This window comes from Xenopus laevis, chromosome 4L, assembly GCF_017654675.1.
Source record: "Xenopus laevis strain J_2021 chromosome 4L, Xenopus_laevis_v10.1, whole genome shotgun sequence".
In the NCBI taxonomy this organism is placed as follows: Eukaryota; Metazoa; Chordata; class Amphibia; order Anura; family Pipidae; genus Xenopus; species Xenopus laevis.
This window is the reverse complement of record NC_054377.1, coordinates 75033491-75051360: the sequence shown is the minus strand read 5'-3', so window position 1 is coordinate 75051360 and position 17870 is coordinate 75033491. Positions and strand designations below refer to the sequence as shown.

At 37.9% G+C, this 17870-nt stretch overlaps 2 protein-coding genes across 2 annotated transcripts in view; one reads left to right on the top strand and one right to left on the bottom strand.

Annotated features, from left to right (window-relative positions):
• usp33.L (ubiquitin specific peptidase 33 L homeolog) overlaps positions 1 to 13655 on the bottom strand; it is a 37699-nt gene extending 24044 nt beyond the window's left edge. The window contains exons 1-6 of the mRNA XM_018258183.2: positions 13499 to 13655; positions 5948 to 6057; positions 4699 to 4752; positions 4549 to 4611; positions 1825 to 1959; positions 4 to 106 (exon numbers count right to left, since the gene is read on the bottom strand). Of these exons, the coding sequence (XP_018113672.1) occupies positions 4 to 106; positions 1825 to 1959; positions 4549 to 4611; positions 4699 to 4752; positions 5948 to 6028 (436 nt within the window). The 5' untranslated portion in view covers positions 6029 to 6057; positions 13499 to 13655. The remainder of the gene's footprint in view (positions 1 to 3; positions 107 to 1824; positions 1960 to 4548; positions 4612 to 4698; positions 4753 to 5947; positions 6058 to 13498) is intronic.
• A 2071-nt stretch (positions 13656 to 15726) lies between these two features.
• miga1.L (mitoguardin 1 L homeolog) overlaps positions 15727 to 17870 on the top strand; it is a 54655-nt gene continuing 52511 nt past the window's right edge. The window contains exons 1-2 of the mRNA XM_018256618.2: positions 15727 to 15880; positions 16790 to 16967. Coding sequence (XP_018112107.1) covers positions 16884 to 16967 — 84 coding nt within the window. The 5' untranslated portion in view covers positions 15727 to 15880; positions 16790 to 16883. The remainder of the gene's footprint in view (positions 15881 to 16789; positions 16968 to 17870) is intronic.

Below are 17870 nucleotides of genomic sequence, written 5' to 3'. Positions count from 1 at the left end.
TACCTCTTGTTTTCAGTTCATCCTCCTCTTCCAGCTCAATATACAGATTCTCAGATACAACTGCCGCAGGAATTTTTAAGGTAAGGTTTGAAGACATTTTAGATTCCTTTGTGCAAAAGGGAAACAAATCAGTGCCAAATTATTTGTTTAAGAAGAGAATGTGGGCTTTAAACAAACAGCAAAAGGAAAGTAAGCTAGTTTTAAAGGAAAACTATACTCCCAAAATGAACACTTAAATAACAGTTAGTTTACATCATATTAAGTGCCATATTAAAGAGCCTTACCAACCTGGTCTATATTTTAAGTAAATCTTGCCCTTTTACATCTTTTGCCTTGAACCACCATTTCGTGATGGTCTGTGTGCTGCCTCAGAGATCACCTGACCAGAAATACTACAACTCTAACAGGAATAAGTGTTAAAGCAAAAGACAGAACTCAGTCTGTTAATTGGCTCATGTGACCTAACAAGTATGGTTTGTTTGGTATTTTTGTGTGCACAGTGAATCCTACGATCCCAGGGGGATCCCTTATTTTTTAAAATGGCAATTTTCTATTTATGATTACCCAATGGCACATACTATTAGAAAAATATATTATTATGAAACTGGTTTATTTACATGAAGCAGGGTTTTACATATGAACTGTTTTGTGCAATATCTTTTTATAGAGACCTATATTGTTTGGGGGGTATAGTCTTCCTTTAAGACCACAACATCATGCCTCTAAAGAATGTACCGAATAAAAAAAAAAGCCCACATTTAAAACTCTGCTTTGTATAAATCCTTTTTTATGAAAAATATATTTTCTATTAGTATGTGCCACTGAAAAACCCTTAAGTAAAACACTAAACAGGCTCTGAGCACTAGAAACTCTGGTTACTGCTAGTTTAAAACATCACTTTTATTAAAACAACGTTTCATATTTCATGGCATCACTCCACTTCCTCAGGAGATTATATTTGCTTCTGAAGAAGTGGCATGAGTCGGTGAAACATGTAAAGCATATGGTGTGAAAGAGTTTCTCTGAATTTGGATGCATTCATGCTTTAAATAAATCAATAGATATATTTTAATCAAATTAGCAGTGTTTCCAGTGCATGTTAATAAAGACTGTTCACTGAATGATGACATCCTGTCCAGGGGCATGTTGTGGCACAAACCCCCCTTCATCCTGGCAAAATATACCAGTGCGTGCTCTCCATGTTTTTATATTAAAACATTGTCATGTAAGTAATAAAATCTGTCTCTGACACAGAAACAAAACAAGGGTACCCACACTACCATGCTAGGTTACATCAGCCACACTCCTTTCTATTACATTTAAAAGTAGCATTTGATTTGTCAGGTGATCAATGAGGGGCACACAGAACTATATATGCTAATTTGAAGACACTATAATAGGTTTTAGGATTAAATTCTATTGGGTTTGTATAAATAAAAATATGTTGCAATAAAGAGCAGATAATCTAGGATCTAATACAGAAAAGGTGATTTCATTGATTACGTAAAGGTCATATTGCAAGGATGTACTAAATCCAGTTCCCATATCCCATAACTATTTTTGCAGGATTCATAGTTGAAGAATCTCATGTGTTTAGCCATACTAAATACAAACCCTTAAAATTATGTGACTTCAACGCTCTAGACAACTGAACATGCCAATTGTTCACAGTTGTTGCAGTTTTTTCTTACAATTATATATACTAACATTGGTTATGATTTTGTTTGGCATAGTGACACATTCCAGATACAATCTGGAAGGTTTCACTACCCTTGAATCAAACCTCCAGAACCCTCTAAAATATCACCCATACGAGTTCCCTACCTGGGTATAACTATCCTGAGGCTTTGCTATAGCAGGCTGAGCAGATAGCTTCCGATCCAGAAAGACTTCTTTATTGCATGTGTAGCACCAAACACGCAAAGTGGTGAGATTCACAGTGAGACAGTGTTTGGTGTCCTTTAATAGTAAATAAAACAGTTAACATCTCTGTTTCAAAGTTCAACTACAGTTATTGCATATATTATCGAGAATCCCATTATCCGGATAGCATCAAAATACAGCAACATAATTTTTTGGATGGTTACTGAAATGCAAATTTCTTCAGTTTTCCCCTCAAACAAGGCATTATTTTATACGTTATATACTTATTTACTTTATTTATTAAGCTTGTGTTGCAGTTGATTTCTGCCAGGCTGTATAAGGAGTCAATTTATTTGACTTCTGCTGAACAGATGGACATTGGCCTCTTAAAACACGCTGCTGCTTCTGTTTAATATTACATAGCTTATTTTAATTTTCTCTGAACTGAAAAGCTGATCATGCACTGCCAGATAAGTTTGTTTGGCAAGGTTGCCAAACGAGCGGATCTGGAATCAGTCTGGCCACCCACACACTGGGGCCTGAGGCCAACAATCAGGTCATACAGTTTGGCTTACTGAGTCCCATTAGATGAGAGCCACATCAATGTGCCAAAGTGTTAATAACCCTGTATACTGCCTTGTTCAAACCTGCTCACTAGATATTGGTTATGCAGGTGCAACTGTGGTACCCTTACTGGGCCCAATAAACTGCCCACTTGGTTTGGAGGAACTACATTTGCAGCCTTTTTTCAGCCCAAGTGAAACTATTGGCACAAATGAAGTACTGATCTGAAACACCTGTGGATGTAGTGACTTAAATGACATCCATGTGACACTGAGCATACAGAGTGGATTTCAACCACAATATAACCAAGTGTTCAGTGACAGGCAGATGTAAGACACATAAAAACACATCATGACATCAGCATTAACTTCAGAACAATAGATATTCAGAGTAAAAGTATACAGTGTCATTTGATGAATCCAGAAAGCAGCTGCACAAAAACAAAAGGGAAAAAACGCCTGCGGAATGGCAAATGCGACTCTTCGTTTTCCGAAATCGACCAAAGTTGCCTCACGAGGAAACTTTGGGTGACTTCAGAATACGAAGCGCTGCGTGTGTCATGTCGCTGGCGTTTTTTCATTATAGCCGGCGGAAGACAGGGGGAAGCCGTTCGAGGAGATTAGTCGCCCCAAAGAAGAGGCGATTAGTCGCCAGCCGACTAAATCTCCCCAAATAGCCAGATGTGCCCTTCTGAATAAAAGAGCCTTTGGTTTCCATTGAAATGTGCCCCAGGATCATCTCATTTCTATAGTGTCTCACCCCTGTCTAACTACAGGCACTGACAGTGATCTAGCAGGAGGAGAGTGCACAAGTCTAAATTACACTCTCCAGCAAAATGTACAATATTTCAATTGCTTGTAGAGTATTATTTTAAGATAATTTGCAATATTTTATAATTATTTGTGTTTTTTGAGTTATTTAGCTTTTTATTCAGCAGCTCTCCAGTTTGCAATTTCAGAAATCTGGTTGCTAGGGTGCAAATTATCCAAGCAACCAAATACTGATTTGAATAAGAGACTGGAATATGAATAAGAGAGGGTCTGAATAGAAATAAAAAGTAGCAATAACAATAGCTTTGTAGCCTTACAGAGCATTTGTTTGGGTCACACAAATTTGAAAGCAGGAAAGTGAGAAAAAAGGCAAATAATTCAAAAACTGTAAATAATGAAGACCAATTGAAACGTTGCTTAGAACCGGCCATTCTATAACATACTTAAACTTCACTTAAAGACGAACCACTCCTTTAAAGGGGTTGTTCACCTTCCAAACACTTTCAGTTTTGTTGTTTTCCAGAAATAGTTTTTTCAATTGATTTCCATTTTTTATTTTTTACAGTTTTTCCAAAATCTAAGTGTAAAGTTTAATGTCCCTGTCTTTGGTGTTAGAGTCGGGCAGCTCATTAATTCAGGGGCAGACTCTAAACTGAAGTGCTCCTAGTGCCATCCCGCCAGCGATTTTCATTATAGCTGGCGGGAAGGCAGGAGAGGCAGTTTGGGGAAATTAGTCGCCCCGAAGAAGAGGAGATTTGTTGCCGGGCGACTAATCTCCTCAAACTGCAGTTTGTCGCTGCCCTTACAATTTTGCAACATTTAGTTGATACATTTCTCAGCCCACCTCTTGAGTATTAGCAACTATTGTAACAATAATTCTAACAGCTGCCTGTGATAAAACCCAGAGATTCTGCTCAGCAGGGACAGAGATAAGAAATGTATCAACTAAATGTATCAATTTAGAACAGTTTACAGGGTCAGCGACTCCCCTCCTAGAGCGGCTATAGAAAGTGAAAAAGGACACTTTACAACTGTCAAACATAGAAAAAAGAAAGTAATTGGAAAAAGTCTTTATTTCTGGTGATCTATCTGAAACCAACTGAACTGAAAAAAAGTGTTGGAAGGTGAACAACCCCTTTCACTCAGGAGGAAAGAAAAACACAAAATATGCCAGTTTAAATTGGTGCTACACAAAACACAATTTCAAACACACCAAGGACTGCTGCTTGGCCCATTGGTCTAATTGTATATGTACAGCATAACTTTGCCCTAATGGCTGCATCTTTGATTTGAACATGCTGCATATGGAGAAATAGTAAATAGTTACAAGGGTGAAAAGATATATTCAAACCTGAGAATGCAAAGTACTGTGGTCCACATGGGATTCTCCACAACCAACATAGGAACAGCCATTCTGCCAAAAGAAACCAAATACTTTAAGCAAACTGTATTATTAATATATAATAATGTATAGTAATAAGTACACTGATAAATACTTTACCTCTAGACAAGCCCAAAGATTTGGTCCTCTGACTCTGCAGTCCTGGCAGCTGCCCTGAAAAGGCCATAAAGGAACACTAATGTTAGAGAAGCTGCTGTTTCTGCAATGAAAACTACATAATCATGGCTGGAAGGACAAGTTGTGCTTTAAGCCCAAACATACAAGGAATTGCTGAATTGCATATTTCCGCTTCTTCAATTGCAATTAAAAATATTAGTGTTTGAAGATTATTGTGAATTAGTGCAGTTAGTGTATTAAAAATGAATGTGAATCTGAATCATGGAATACATGGTAGGAAATAGTTTGAAAAACTGGAAAAAAAAAAATACTAAAAACTACCAGCTACCAGCTTTATCAGTAATATATAGTAGTATATACATTGAGGATAACAGCACACTGGGTGTTGTCTATGGGAACAGTTTGAGATGATAGTCTTATATACAGTCATATGAAAAAGTTTGGTAACCCCTCTCAGCCTGCATAATAATTTACTCCACTTTCAAAAAAAAAGATTGGTATATCTTTCATTTCCCAGGAACATCTGAGTACTGGGGTGTTTTCTGAACAAAGATTTTTAGTGAAGCAGTATTCAGTTGTATGAGATTAAATCAAATGTGAAGAACTGACTGCGCAAAAATTTGGGTACCCTTGTAATTTTGCTAATTTGAATGCATGTAACTGCTCAATACTGCTTACTGGCAACACCAAATTGGTTTAATTAGCTTGTTAAGCCTTGGACTTCATAGGCAGGTGTGTCCAATCATGAGAAAATATATTTAAAGGAGGCCAATTGCAAGTTGTGCTTCTCTTTGACTCTCCTCCCAAGGATTCTGGATAATATATACTTTATATGCACAAAGTACAATGGGATTATTTAAGTGTAAAATGGTCTTGAATATGTTGACAAAACAGTAAGAGCAGATATTACGATTAGTTTTTAATACTCTCATTTTTGCATCACAAAAAAGAACCATTCATCTTTTGTTCTTTATATTTCTGTGTAATATTACATGCACAAAGCATGAGGACTATTAAATTAATTTAAATTACGTGCTTTGAAAAATGATCATTGCCCTAATCAGGAGAAGAAAGAGTACCTAAATGTCCTATACACATAGCAGTTCAGATAAACAGTAAACAAACTGCATCTGTGGATAACAAGCCCTTAGCTCAGGCACAGTCATACGATATTCATTATCTAAGGGGAAGCTCTAGCAGAAACCATATATCACATATTCTTTATACTCACGTGAGATTTCTTAATGAGCTCTTCTTTAGTTACTTCTCCCACTGACTCTAAATGGGGGCAGTCACATACCAAGGAGGACATTTTAGATTTTGGAGCTTCCAACGGAAAAACTGCAAAAAAGAACAAAGACTGCTATATGACTATGGAGGATCAGAATTTCCTGTGTCTCTTAAAGAGATTATTTGCCTTTGAGTTAACTTTTAGTATGATGTAGAGACAATTTGCAATTGGTTTTAATTTTTTATTATTTGAGTTATTTAGCATTTTATTCAGCAGCTCTCCTATTTGCAATTTCAGCATTGTTGCTATGGTCCAAATTACCATAGCAACCATGCACTGATTTGAATATGAGACTGGAATATGAATAGGAGAGGGACTGAATAGAAAAATGAGTAATAAAACGTAGCAATAATAATAAATGTGTTGCCTTAAAGAGCATTTGTTATAGGGTCACTGACCCCCATTTGAAAGCTGGAAAGAGTCAGAAGAAGGTAAAACATTTTTTAAAAAAAACATTATAGAAAATAAATAAGACCTATAGAAAATTTGCTTAGAATAGGCAATTATATAACAAACTAAAAGTTAACTGAAAGGTGAACCACCCTTTAAATGGGTGGTTCACCTTTAAGGTTACTTTTATTATGTTATAGAATGGCCACTTCTAAGCAACTTTCCAATTGGTCTTCATTGTTTATTTTTTATAGTTATTTGTCTTTTTCTTCTAACTCTTTGCAGCTTTCAAATGGGTGTCGCTGACTTCCTTCTAAAAAACCAAATGCTCTGTAAGGCTAAAAATGTATTGTTACTTTTTATTACTGTTCTTTCTTATTCAGACCCTCTTCTATTCATATTCCAGTCTCTTATTCAAATCAATGCATGGTTGCTAGGGTAATTTGTACCCTAGTTACCAGATTGCTTAAGATGCAAATTGAAGAGTTGCTGAATAAAAAGCTAAATAACTCAAAAACATTCAATAATAAAAAATGAAAACCAATTGCAAATGGCCTCTGAGAATATCACTCTCTATCATACTAAACTTTATCTCAAAGGTGAACAACCCCTTTAAAGTAGAAATTCTGCACATTATGTTTTAGGGTTCTATACTAACCCCAATGTAACCATGGCCCTTTAGCACTGAAGATCAAGTATCTCCCCAGCTACTTTAAAGGGATACTGTCATGGGAAAAAACATTTTTTTCAAAATGAATCAGTTAATAGTGCTGCTCCAGCAGAATTCGGCACTGAAATCCATTTCTTAAAAGAGCAAACAGATTTTTTATATTCAATTTTGAAATCTGACATGGGGCTAGACATTTTGTCAATTTCCCAGCTGCCCCAAGTCATGTGATAAACTTCAATCACTCTTTACTGCTGTACTGCAAGTTGGACTGATATCACCCCCCTCCCTTTCCCCCCCAGCAGCCAAACAAAAGAACAATGGGAAAGTAACCAGATAGCAACTCCCTAACACAAGATAACAGCTGCCTGGTAGATCTAAGAACAACACTCAATAGTAAAAACCCATGTCCCACTGAGACACATTCAGTTACATTGAGAAGGAAAAACAGCAGCCTGCCAGAAAGCATTACTCTCCTAAAGTGCAGGCACAAGTCACATGACCAGGGGCAGCTGGGAAATTGACAAAATGTCATGTCAGATTTCAAAATTGAATATAAAAAAATCTGTTTGCTCTTTTGAAAAATGGATTTCAGTGCAGAATTCTGCTGGAGTAGCACTATTAACTGGTGCGTTTTGAAAAAAACATTTTTTTCCCATGACAGTATCCCTTTAAGCTGATTCCCAACATGTCTGTGCTGCGGTCAGTCACCTGAATCTAGGAACCAAATCACACTATACTGTATATACTAGGGATGCACCCAATCCAGGATTTGGACATTTTCAGCAGGATTCGGTCTAATACAAGTGTCTCGCCGAACGGAGATTTTGTCACACAAACAAGGAAGTGAAAGAATTTGTAACAGTGCGCCAGCACATGGTGTTCCTTTACCCTTCTGACACCTTGAAGCTACTCCATGGGGGCATATTCACTAACCTGCGGAGTTGTGCAAGCACAGCCTTCGCCGCACTTCGCCAGACGAAGTTTCGCCAGGGTGCTGCTAATTCACTAAAATCCGAAGTTGCGGTCAGGGAGGCAAAAGGTAGTGAAGTTGCGATAGCATTAATATGTCAAGCAAAGCAAAGTTACGCTAGCGATGCCTTATTTGCATACAGCGCCAAGTTAAAGTACAATCGACGTAAATGTAGAAGCAAATACATTACACTAGACAAACCAGTTGTTATTTTGCCCTATACATGTGCCCACTGTATAGTTAAGGTGCCATATGTTAGGAAATGTAGGGTGGAAGGAGGGTACCCCCATAAAAATTTACGATCTTTTTCAGCCTATCACCCTTAAAAAAGGAAAAGACGCCAGCGTTTTTTGGGACTTACAAAAAATTTTAACTTTTTTTGAAGCAAGCCCTATCTACTCTATTGCACTTCGCCTCGTCTGAGGTGGTGAAGGCAAGTCTGGCGCAAAAGGTAATGTTCAGTAAAATGCGTAAGTTAGTGAATTAGCGTAGTTACGTCCCTTCGCCATAGAATAAGGGTGCGAAATAGCATTAGAGTAGGTCCACTTCGCTAGCGAATTTACTCCAGCGCCTGTTAGTAAATTGGCGAAGTAACGAAATTGCGTCACGCGCAAATTTGCACTAGCGTTAGCCACTTCACGCTTTAGTGAATTTGCCCCCATGTGTGGTAGATAATTACCAGTGCACACATAATTCCCCTACACGAGGAGCTTCTGCTAACAAAATAATCATAACAAATAGGGAAGGGAGGGGGTTGCATAATGGCAATACAATAATGTATCTTGAAAGAAACATGGAGTAGCTTCAACTTCCCAGTTGGCCCAGTTTAGCTCCACAAATAAAATTTATGGGATGCACTGTGTTGTATAACTAATTAAGATTACAAAAACACAGGGTGACATAATAAATGGCAAGTATTGAAAGCAAATATTCAAATATTGAGAAAACAAGAAACAAATTAAATTAAAAAAACATTATAATTTATAAATTATAAAACCACCCGCATTGGGCCGGCTAGCTCAAATAATGTTTGGGTTTACTCACACTGCTAGGTTCCAACCCTTCAATTTAAAGACTTACGCCTACCCTGCCACTTCCATGATGTCACCGCGGGGCGGCGCAGTTCTATAAACAGAGGGGATGGACTGGGCAGGGTTCTGGTTGGGAGGGTGCAGAGAGAGGAAAATTTGACCCGCGCGTCACTAGTTGGAATGCCTGCAAGGAATATGTTGCACTCATGGAGACAGGAAATGATAAGACACTGAACAGTGTTTTAGTTCTAAGCTGAGGTAAATTTGCATGCAGGCAATGTTGTGATGAATAAAGCAGGATTTGGAAAGTGTTTGGCTATGCGGTGTAAAAGGCAAATGGGAGTCTAAGATAATTCCTATGCAGCTTAATTGTGTGGTTGATTGGAAGGGGATTTTATTGACCGTAAGTGAAACTTGTGGGACAGGGAAAGATGTTACACCCTGCATTTAGCGGTTTACTCTTGAATGTAAAAAGCTGCTGCCTATACCAGGCACTTTTACATTCCAGAAGCATCTCACTCTCAGAAACGCTGCAGTCCACAATCCCTAGTGACACCACAAGTGCCCTTTCAAGTGAATAGGAAACAGCTACCAATAATTTAGAGCATGGTTCTTCCTGAAAAAGAAAAGTGGCAATCAAATGCTTGCGTGCCACCAGCCTTAATGTTTTAAGAGAAAAGATAAAATTGCATTAAACATCCAATTAAGTTCTGCGCTGATATTTATTCCTAACAGTTTACAAACCTCACTATTATAGCACAACAGTGTGATAGACAATACACAAGTGTTGCCACAACTTGCATATGCTGGTAAATGTTGCACAATACACACTTGAATATAATCTTTAGAAAGTGGAAATGAAAATGCAATTTGACGTTTATCCAACATACACATTTATGGGAATTTCTTAATACAGGCATGCATGCTCCAGCATTTTATTAAGACTTCCGTAAAGGAACAGTTCAGTGTGAAAATAAAAATTGGGTAAATAGATAAATAGGTAAATAAATAGGCTGTACAAAAAATGATTCTAATATAGTTAATTAGCCAAAAATGTAATGTATAAAGGCTGGAGTGACTGGATGTGTAACATAATAGCCAGAACACTACTTCCTGCTTTTCAGCTCTCTAACTCTGAGTTAGTCAGCGACTTGAAGGGGGGCCAATATGCAATTTGCAATTGATCCTCAGCATTCAGCTCACATTCAAAAGCAACAGATATGAACCAAGTCTCTGATTGGTTAGTAAACCAAGAGAGCTGAAAAGCAGAAAGTAGTGTTCTGGCTATTATATTAGACATCCAATCACTCCGGCCTTTACACATTACATTTTTGGCTAACTAACTATAGTAGAAACATTTTTTATTTTGCACAGCCTATCTATTTACCTAGTTTTTATTTTTACACTGAACAATTCCTTTAATGAACTTTCCGGAAATTAGCAGCCATTTGTCAAAGCACACCATTAAATTTGTGTTAAAGAATAACTTTAACACAATAAAGTGGTATGGTACAATCAATATTAAAGTGCATGTTAACCTAAAACTTTTTTGCATAATGAAAAAAAAAACATTTCAGGGGTTAAGTTATTTGTAATGGAATTGCAATTGAAAGCAATATGCACTTATTATTCTGTTCAATGGTTATAACTCTTGGTTCAATGTCACAGAAATTAGTTCAGAACCAGAAGTACAGAAAATGTAAACAGATACTGCTTTAACTGCAATTACACGAACAGATCATTTTTAATTAATGTATACTGTACCACTGATAAGAATGACATTGTCTTTCATTGTGCAAAAAAACCTGTTTCTGGATGGCGTTCCCCATTTAAACCAATCAGGGCCCCTTTATAATTTTTGGATTTTGTCAGATAATCTTTATTGGAGGCAAGACAATCCTATTGGGATTTTTAAATGTTTAAATGATTTTTAATAGACAGATCCATATTATTGAAAGATCCCTTCTCCAGAAAACCTCAGGTAAAGGTCCAAAACCTGACCAAACAAATATTGTTACAATAGGACTAATTGGGTATACAGACTCATGTTTCCTGGATTTTCAGTGGCAATACTGATGCCGAAGACAATGGCTCATGGGAAAATAATAAGATCCAACATGATCAGATATAGAATTCCTAAATGTATGTTTCCTAATATCAGAGATCTGCAACCCGTGTTGCTTTAAGATGTCTCAGAGAATGCAAGGGTTGCTGTTCCTCAGCAGAAGGTACACAGATTATTGATTATCCCTATCGATTAGGCAATACATGGGACTGCAACTGACAAAATATAAATTATTCATTAAAGACCAAATAAACAATAAAAAAAAACTTGTTTTATGGACATTTCAATATTCCCTGCATGCTACAGATTGCGGTCTTGCTGTACTGTTAACATCCAGTCACTACACCATATGGAAGAAGACTGTTCTTCTCTAATCAAGCTGGTGTGGGTTTTTCCGGGTACTCTGGTTTCCGCCCACCCTCCAATACAGCATTGCCATTTCCCAGAGTCCTATTTAAACAAGCAAGGCTTTATTATTTACAAATTAGCCTTTTCTCTGAAATGCGAGAACAGTTTAATAACCTAGCTAACATAAATCCATACGAATGCCAAAATGATCCTATTGGGCAATAATAAAAATACTGAAATATTTTTAGTAGCTTTAATTAATGGTGATCCACATTATCTGAAAACAGACAGGGTCCCTGGAATTCTAAATAATATGTTCCACACCATATAATAGTCCCAGCAGGGCCGGATTTACATGCTGGGCGCCACTAGGCCCACTGCCGTTCGTCGCCCCTGTCCCCTACCCTTTATTCGTGTAAATTTTCATTATCTGGACTGGAGAAACGGGGATTGGCGCACGGGAAATTTAAAAATTTATTGTATCTCCTGCGCATCTCCAGTGTTTCTAAACCAATGTGGTTGTGGTTGGGTAGCATGCCGCCTCCCTAAAATCCTGCTGCCATAGGCCCGGGCCTAGATGGCCTTTCCACTAATCCGGGCCTGAGTCCCAGTGTCTGCAAGATTGTCTTATTACCAAACAACATAAACACGGACAGAAAAAAAGGAAGTCTCCCAAATTATGAAATGCATTTACAGTGTTAAAGAATGCAGTTTATCTCATACTGACAGCTATTCAAATAAGAATTTGCATTCTTGTTTTTCACAATCTGAAGATCATTTGCATTGCAACAACCAACATGCCAGAGAGCAGACCAACATTTTATTTCTGTGGGCCAGTTTTACGCACCCGTTCTTTGACCATTCTGTAATAGACACATCTTTATGGGCTGTCTGTCTTATATAATGATTACTTATATCTGCAACACAACAGAACAATACTTTAAACCCTAGCAGAAAAAAAAAACAGATTCCACATGTATATATACGCACCCTGTATCATGTCATAATAATATCATAATAATAACAACACACTGTATCATTGTCAGCTTATTTCATGATGGCACTACTTTCTACATTCTGAAAGGAAAAAACATGAATATGTATTCACAACTAAGTGCCAGGAGAAAATGTATAATAAAATGTAGGTTAGAATATCACATCTAAAACACACGGGTTTACAATTCTATCGGACAGCAGGAGAATCAGTTCCTGACCTAAGGGAATGCAGTCAGTGCTAAATTAGCTTCTTTAAGATGAAAAATTGCTACAACTCGTATTCAGAGCCAACAGGACAGAAAACAAAAATAGAAGCAGACTCCTTGAAGCTAAAAGCTGAACCTGTTATGGTACTAACAGAAACCAGCGGTCAATTTATACAGTTTACTAGAAATAAAATGAGAGCACAGAAATGCAAGCACCTCAGGAAGAAGGTATTTTCTGTGTACAAGAAACTGGGTTCGGACTGAGAATTAAGATAGGCCCTGGCATTTCAGGTAGACAGAGGCCCAATCAGTCCACATAGAGGCCCAACCAGCCCACTAAATACTGACTTTCTATGGCACCTTATAGCAGCCCCTCTGGCATTTGCCAGAACCCACAGATTGCCAGTCTGGGCCTGCAAGAAACCAAGACTGAGAATTAAGACTGGAGCCAGATGGACATCTTTCTATAGACATTTCATTTGAAGTACAGTTACAACTACAATGTTAGCTCTATGACCCTATCACCGCAAACTAATTAGTACTGCAAGAAAATGTTGCAGTAACATTGCACATGCACATTAGCTGCACACACACATAAGACATATATATATATTGACAATAATACGTACCTGCATGTACATTTATGTAGACATACATATACCAGATGCACGTACATCTATAACTATATATATATATATATATATATATATATATATATATATATATACTTAGACATCAACAATTGAATGTATAGGTCACACTACACACTTGCCCGTTTTCCGTAAAGCAGCCCTTAGCCCCGGATCGGTACTTACACGTCCGGCAACGCCACTAACAGCGAGCTCCTTGGATTCTGTCTCACAGGAAATCTCGACGTCACAAGTCTCATCACGCGAGATTGTGGCGTCACGACTACGCATAAACGCAGTGAGGCATCACGTAGCCTCTTTGGGGAAGTGACGGGGAGGCGTTCAGTAGGAGCGCTCATAATCTAAATAAACTTGTCCAATAATATCTGACTGCCTCAAGTTATTTTGACTCTGATACAAGGGTATTAAATGGTACTAGTGATGTGCTTTATCTCAATATCGTCCAATGACAGCGTGGTGCCACTTATTTCATATCATGGAAACAGTGTGAATGGTGATTTTATAATGAGTAAAGGGAGGCACCTTTTCTGGAAAAAAATACCGGCCTTCCAATATATTTAAGTTTTTTCCTATTGGGATCAACCATCATTCTTTCCTTTATCATTGTTTCACTCCTTTCACTGAACACTAAGGGGCTGTTTCACTAAATTGGAATGAAGGATTTGAAGTAAAAAAACTTCGAATTTCGAAGTATTTTTTGGGCTACTTCGACCATCGAATGGGCTACTTCGACCTTCGACTACGACTTCGAATCGAAGGATTCGAACTAAAAATCGTTCGATTATTCGACCATTTGATAGTCGAAGTACTGTCTCTTTAAAAAAAACTTCGACCCCCTAGTTCGGCAGCTAAAAGCTACCGAAGTCAATGTTAGCCTATGGGGAAGGTCCCCATAGGTTTTCCTAAGTTTTTTTGATCGAAGGATATTCCTTCGATCGTTGGATTAAAATGGATTTAATCGTTCGATCGAAGGAATAATCCTTCGATCGTACGATCGCAGAATTTGCGCTAAATCTTTCGACTTCGATATTCGAAGTCGAAGGATTTTAGTTCCTAGTCGAATATCGAGGGTTAATTAACCCTCGATATTCGACCCTTGATGAATCGGCCCCTAAGGGTAGAACTCCACTGGTAATTTTACCTGTGATACCTTCAGTTCCGACGCAATGAGACTAATTGCAGGCGTCACTTCGGATGCGCCAAATTTAATGTCAAGTAATACAAATGACACGATTGGCGGATGTGAACGCTGCATGCTGCGTCTTTATCCGACAGTCGTGTCAGATTCAATCAGCTTCTACGTGCAACATTTGTATTACTTACATTAGATTTGGCGCATCCGACGTGACGCCTGCGATTAGTCTCATCGCGTTGAAACAGAAGTTATTGTTTAAATTCTGAAAGTTTGCATGGCTGGCAACCAACACACAAAAAAATCTTTTTTTTTTTCCCTGACAAAAGTAGTAGTAGCAGTTCTGCTGCTTTGGTCTAGTTATTTTTAAATTAGTCTGCCTTGGCTTCATATTTTATCTAAACTAATAAGATTTTACAGGTGTACAACTAGGCAGAGCTTGCTTGTGAACTCAGAACTCAAATGCACATGCTTCCTCATTGTTGTCCCTACTGCCCCATTCCCTCCGCTCACTCACTTGGTCGGTAATCCATTGCTTTGCAGCGGGCAGAGAAGGCAGCATAGTATGTGAGGAGTGAAAGCCATACAGCAGAAACCTTTCAGGCCCCCTGGGGTCTGCTGTATGGTAGTTATATGGAAGGTATCGCAGGTAAAATCACCCATGGAGTTCTACCCTAACACTATAAAGTAAAAAATGATTTTACATTTTTTTCGTGCACTTTCGAAGCACTACACGCAAAGGTGTTTCCCATAGAGTTGAGATTTTGACACTATATATTATTTATTGTTGTACTTACGTCAAGTAGCCTTTGGCACTGGAATACTACATCCATCTATTTTTTTATTTGGTTGCACAGTAACACCCTTTATCTACCATTAATATTCTATGTTCTTTAGTTTGATAAAAAAATAATCTGCACAAAATGTTTACCACCAGCCTCATCGTTCTATACAAGATTTAGAACCGGCAGTTTGAGCTGTCACAGACAACCCCCCTCTTCCTGTGAGTCACACCCACCCAGCAGCTGTCAAAGTTGACAACTCTATTGAGGAGACTGAATATGAAAAGGATAAGGAGGAAAAAAGTCAGAATATAATTAGGGTACAAATGAAAAAGTAAAGATAAACTAGAAAGCTTGTAATTTTTATTTGTTTTTTTTTTTGTAAATAAATCACAATCCACGCACTGTTCTAAAAAGCATGATCTGGCTTCAGCATAAGACAGCTATGTGTAGGAACAGAGAGAGACACAGGGAGCAAGGTGGGAGGGGTTTTCCCTGCTACTGCAGCCTGTCAGTCAGAGCTATGACCACTTCCTGTGGGAGAATGGAAAGACACTCCCATTCATCATTTCAGCCTAGACGCTGAAGAGAAAGCATCTCTCTGCAGTTCTGATATAATGACAATTTTAGGAGGTAAAATGCATTCAAAACATTTTTTTCCTTTTTCTGCATCATTACATAATGTAGGGAAGGATGAATAATATAACTGAAGACGAATATTATGTAAAATGCTTCCTTTAGTTTCACCTCACCCTAGTATGCACAAAAAAGGATTTTTGCTCATTTTGGGAGAAGAGGCTTTGATGGCAGCAAGGATTGTCGGCAACCAGGGAAAACATTTTTTTTTCCTTGTTCCCGGGCAGAAGTTTGAGCTCTGAGCAGAAAATATAACTGACTGCTGAAGAAATACTGGGAACTGAGGCTCTTGTGGTGGTGGGCTTGGCTGGCAACCAACACGAAAAAAAAAACAATCTTTTTTTTTTTTTTTTCCCTGACAAAAGTAGGAGTAGCAGTTCTAATGCTTTGGTCTAGTTATTTTTAAATTAGTCTGCCTTGGCTGCATATTTTAATTTCCAAGTAATAAGATTTTACAGCTGTACAACTAGGAAGAGCTGACCCCCCCCCCAACAAAAAATTCTTCTCGGGAGCTTGCTTGTGAACTCAGAACTCAAATGCACATGCTTGCTCATTGTTGTCCCTACTACCCCATTCCCACCGCTCGCTAACTTGGTCGGTAATCCATTGCTTTGCAGCTGGCAGAGAAGGCAGCATAGGATGTGAGGAGGGAAAGCCATACAGCAGACCCAGATCCTTTCAGGCTCCCCTGGGGTCTGCTGTATGGTAGTTATACCACTGCAGATGTAGTTGCCTTTTACAGCCAGAAGGTTTATTAAATCAATTGAGGGCTTTATAATTATGAACATACAGATTGTAAGCTCTTATGAGTAGTACAGTATACAGTAAATTGGCATACAATTCTGTATCACCATATCCAATGTTATTTTGTTTGTCTTATTATATATTTACACGTTTCTTGCTTAGCTTCTCCATATGTACTGTGTAATGCACCTATGTGAAGTTCATCACAACCTGGAGCTTCTTACTAAGATGATATCTGACTGTACAGGAAGACATCATGACTGAGACACAGCACATTTTTAGATTGACTGTGCATCGCTTCATGGATTTTCCTCTTTCTATTTACAGTTCATTTACACAGGTAATATGACTAAAGTACAGCATATTTTTACAATTTAGGATCAAAATAATTTTCTTTAGCCTTTCCAAACTTTAAAGGAATTGTTCAGTCTAAAAATAAAAAGTGGGTACATGGATAGGCTGTGCAAAATAAAAAATGTTTCTAATATAGTTAGTTAGCCAAATATGTAATGTTTAAAGACTAAAGTGACTCGATGTCTAACATAACAGAACATAGCCCAACTTCCTGCTTTTCAACTGTCTTGGTTTCCACTGACTGGTTACCCTGGTTACCAGGCAGTAACCAATCAGAGACTTGAAGGGGGGCCACATGGGTCATTTATTTTGCTTTTGAATCTGAGCTGCATGCTGAAGATCAATTGCAAACTCAGTGAACAGATATGTACCATGTGGCGCCCCTTCAAGTTGCTGACTAACTCAGAGTTATAAATCTGAAAAGCAGGAAGTAGTGTCCTGTTCTGTTATTTTATGTTAGACATCCAGTCACTCCAGCCTTTATACATTACATTTCTGGCTAACTAACTATATTAGAAACATTTTTTATTTTGCACAGCCTATCTATTTACCCAGTTATTTTTTTCACACTGAACTATTCCTTTAACAATAGATACAACTTTACACCTTATATTTCATACACAGGTACTCCATGCCCCACTGGGTTTTTCCTAAATGGGCTTGGTGAATAATTTGTCCAAGACCATATGGTGTTATAATTGTTCTTTCACAGGGATTCCATGCCTGCCTGTGACAATTGACTGAATAATTGATCCATTCTATTTTGTGTTATGATCTTACTCTTATACCACAATGTTTTGGATGTTTTAAAGCAGGGATGTCTAGACTAAAGGCAGTTGTTTCTGAACCATACCCTTGTTCATGGCTAAACATCGTATTGCTGACTAAA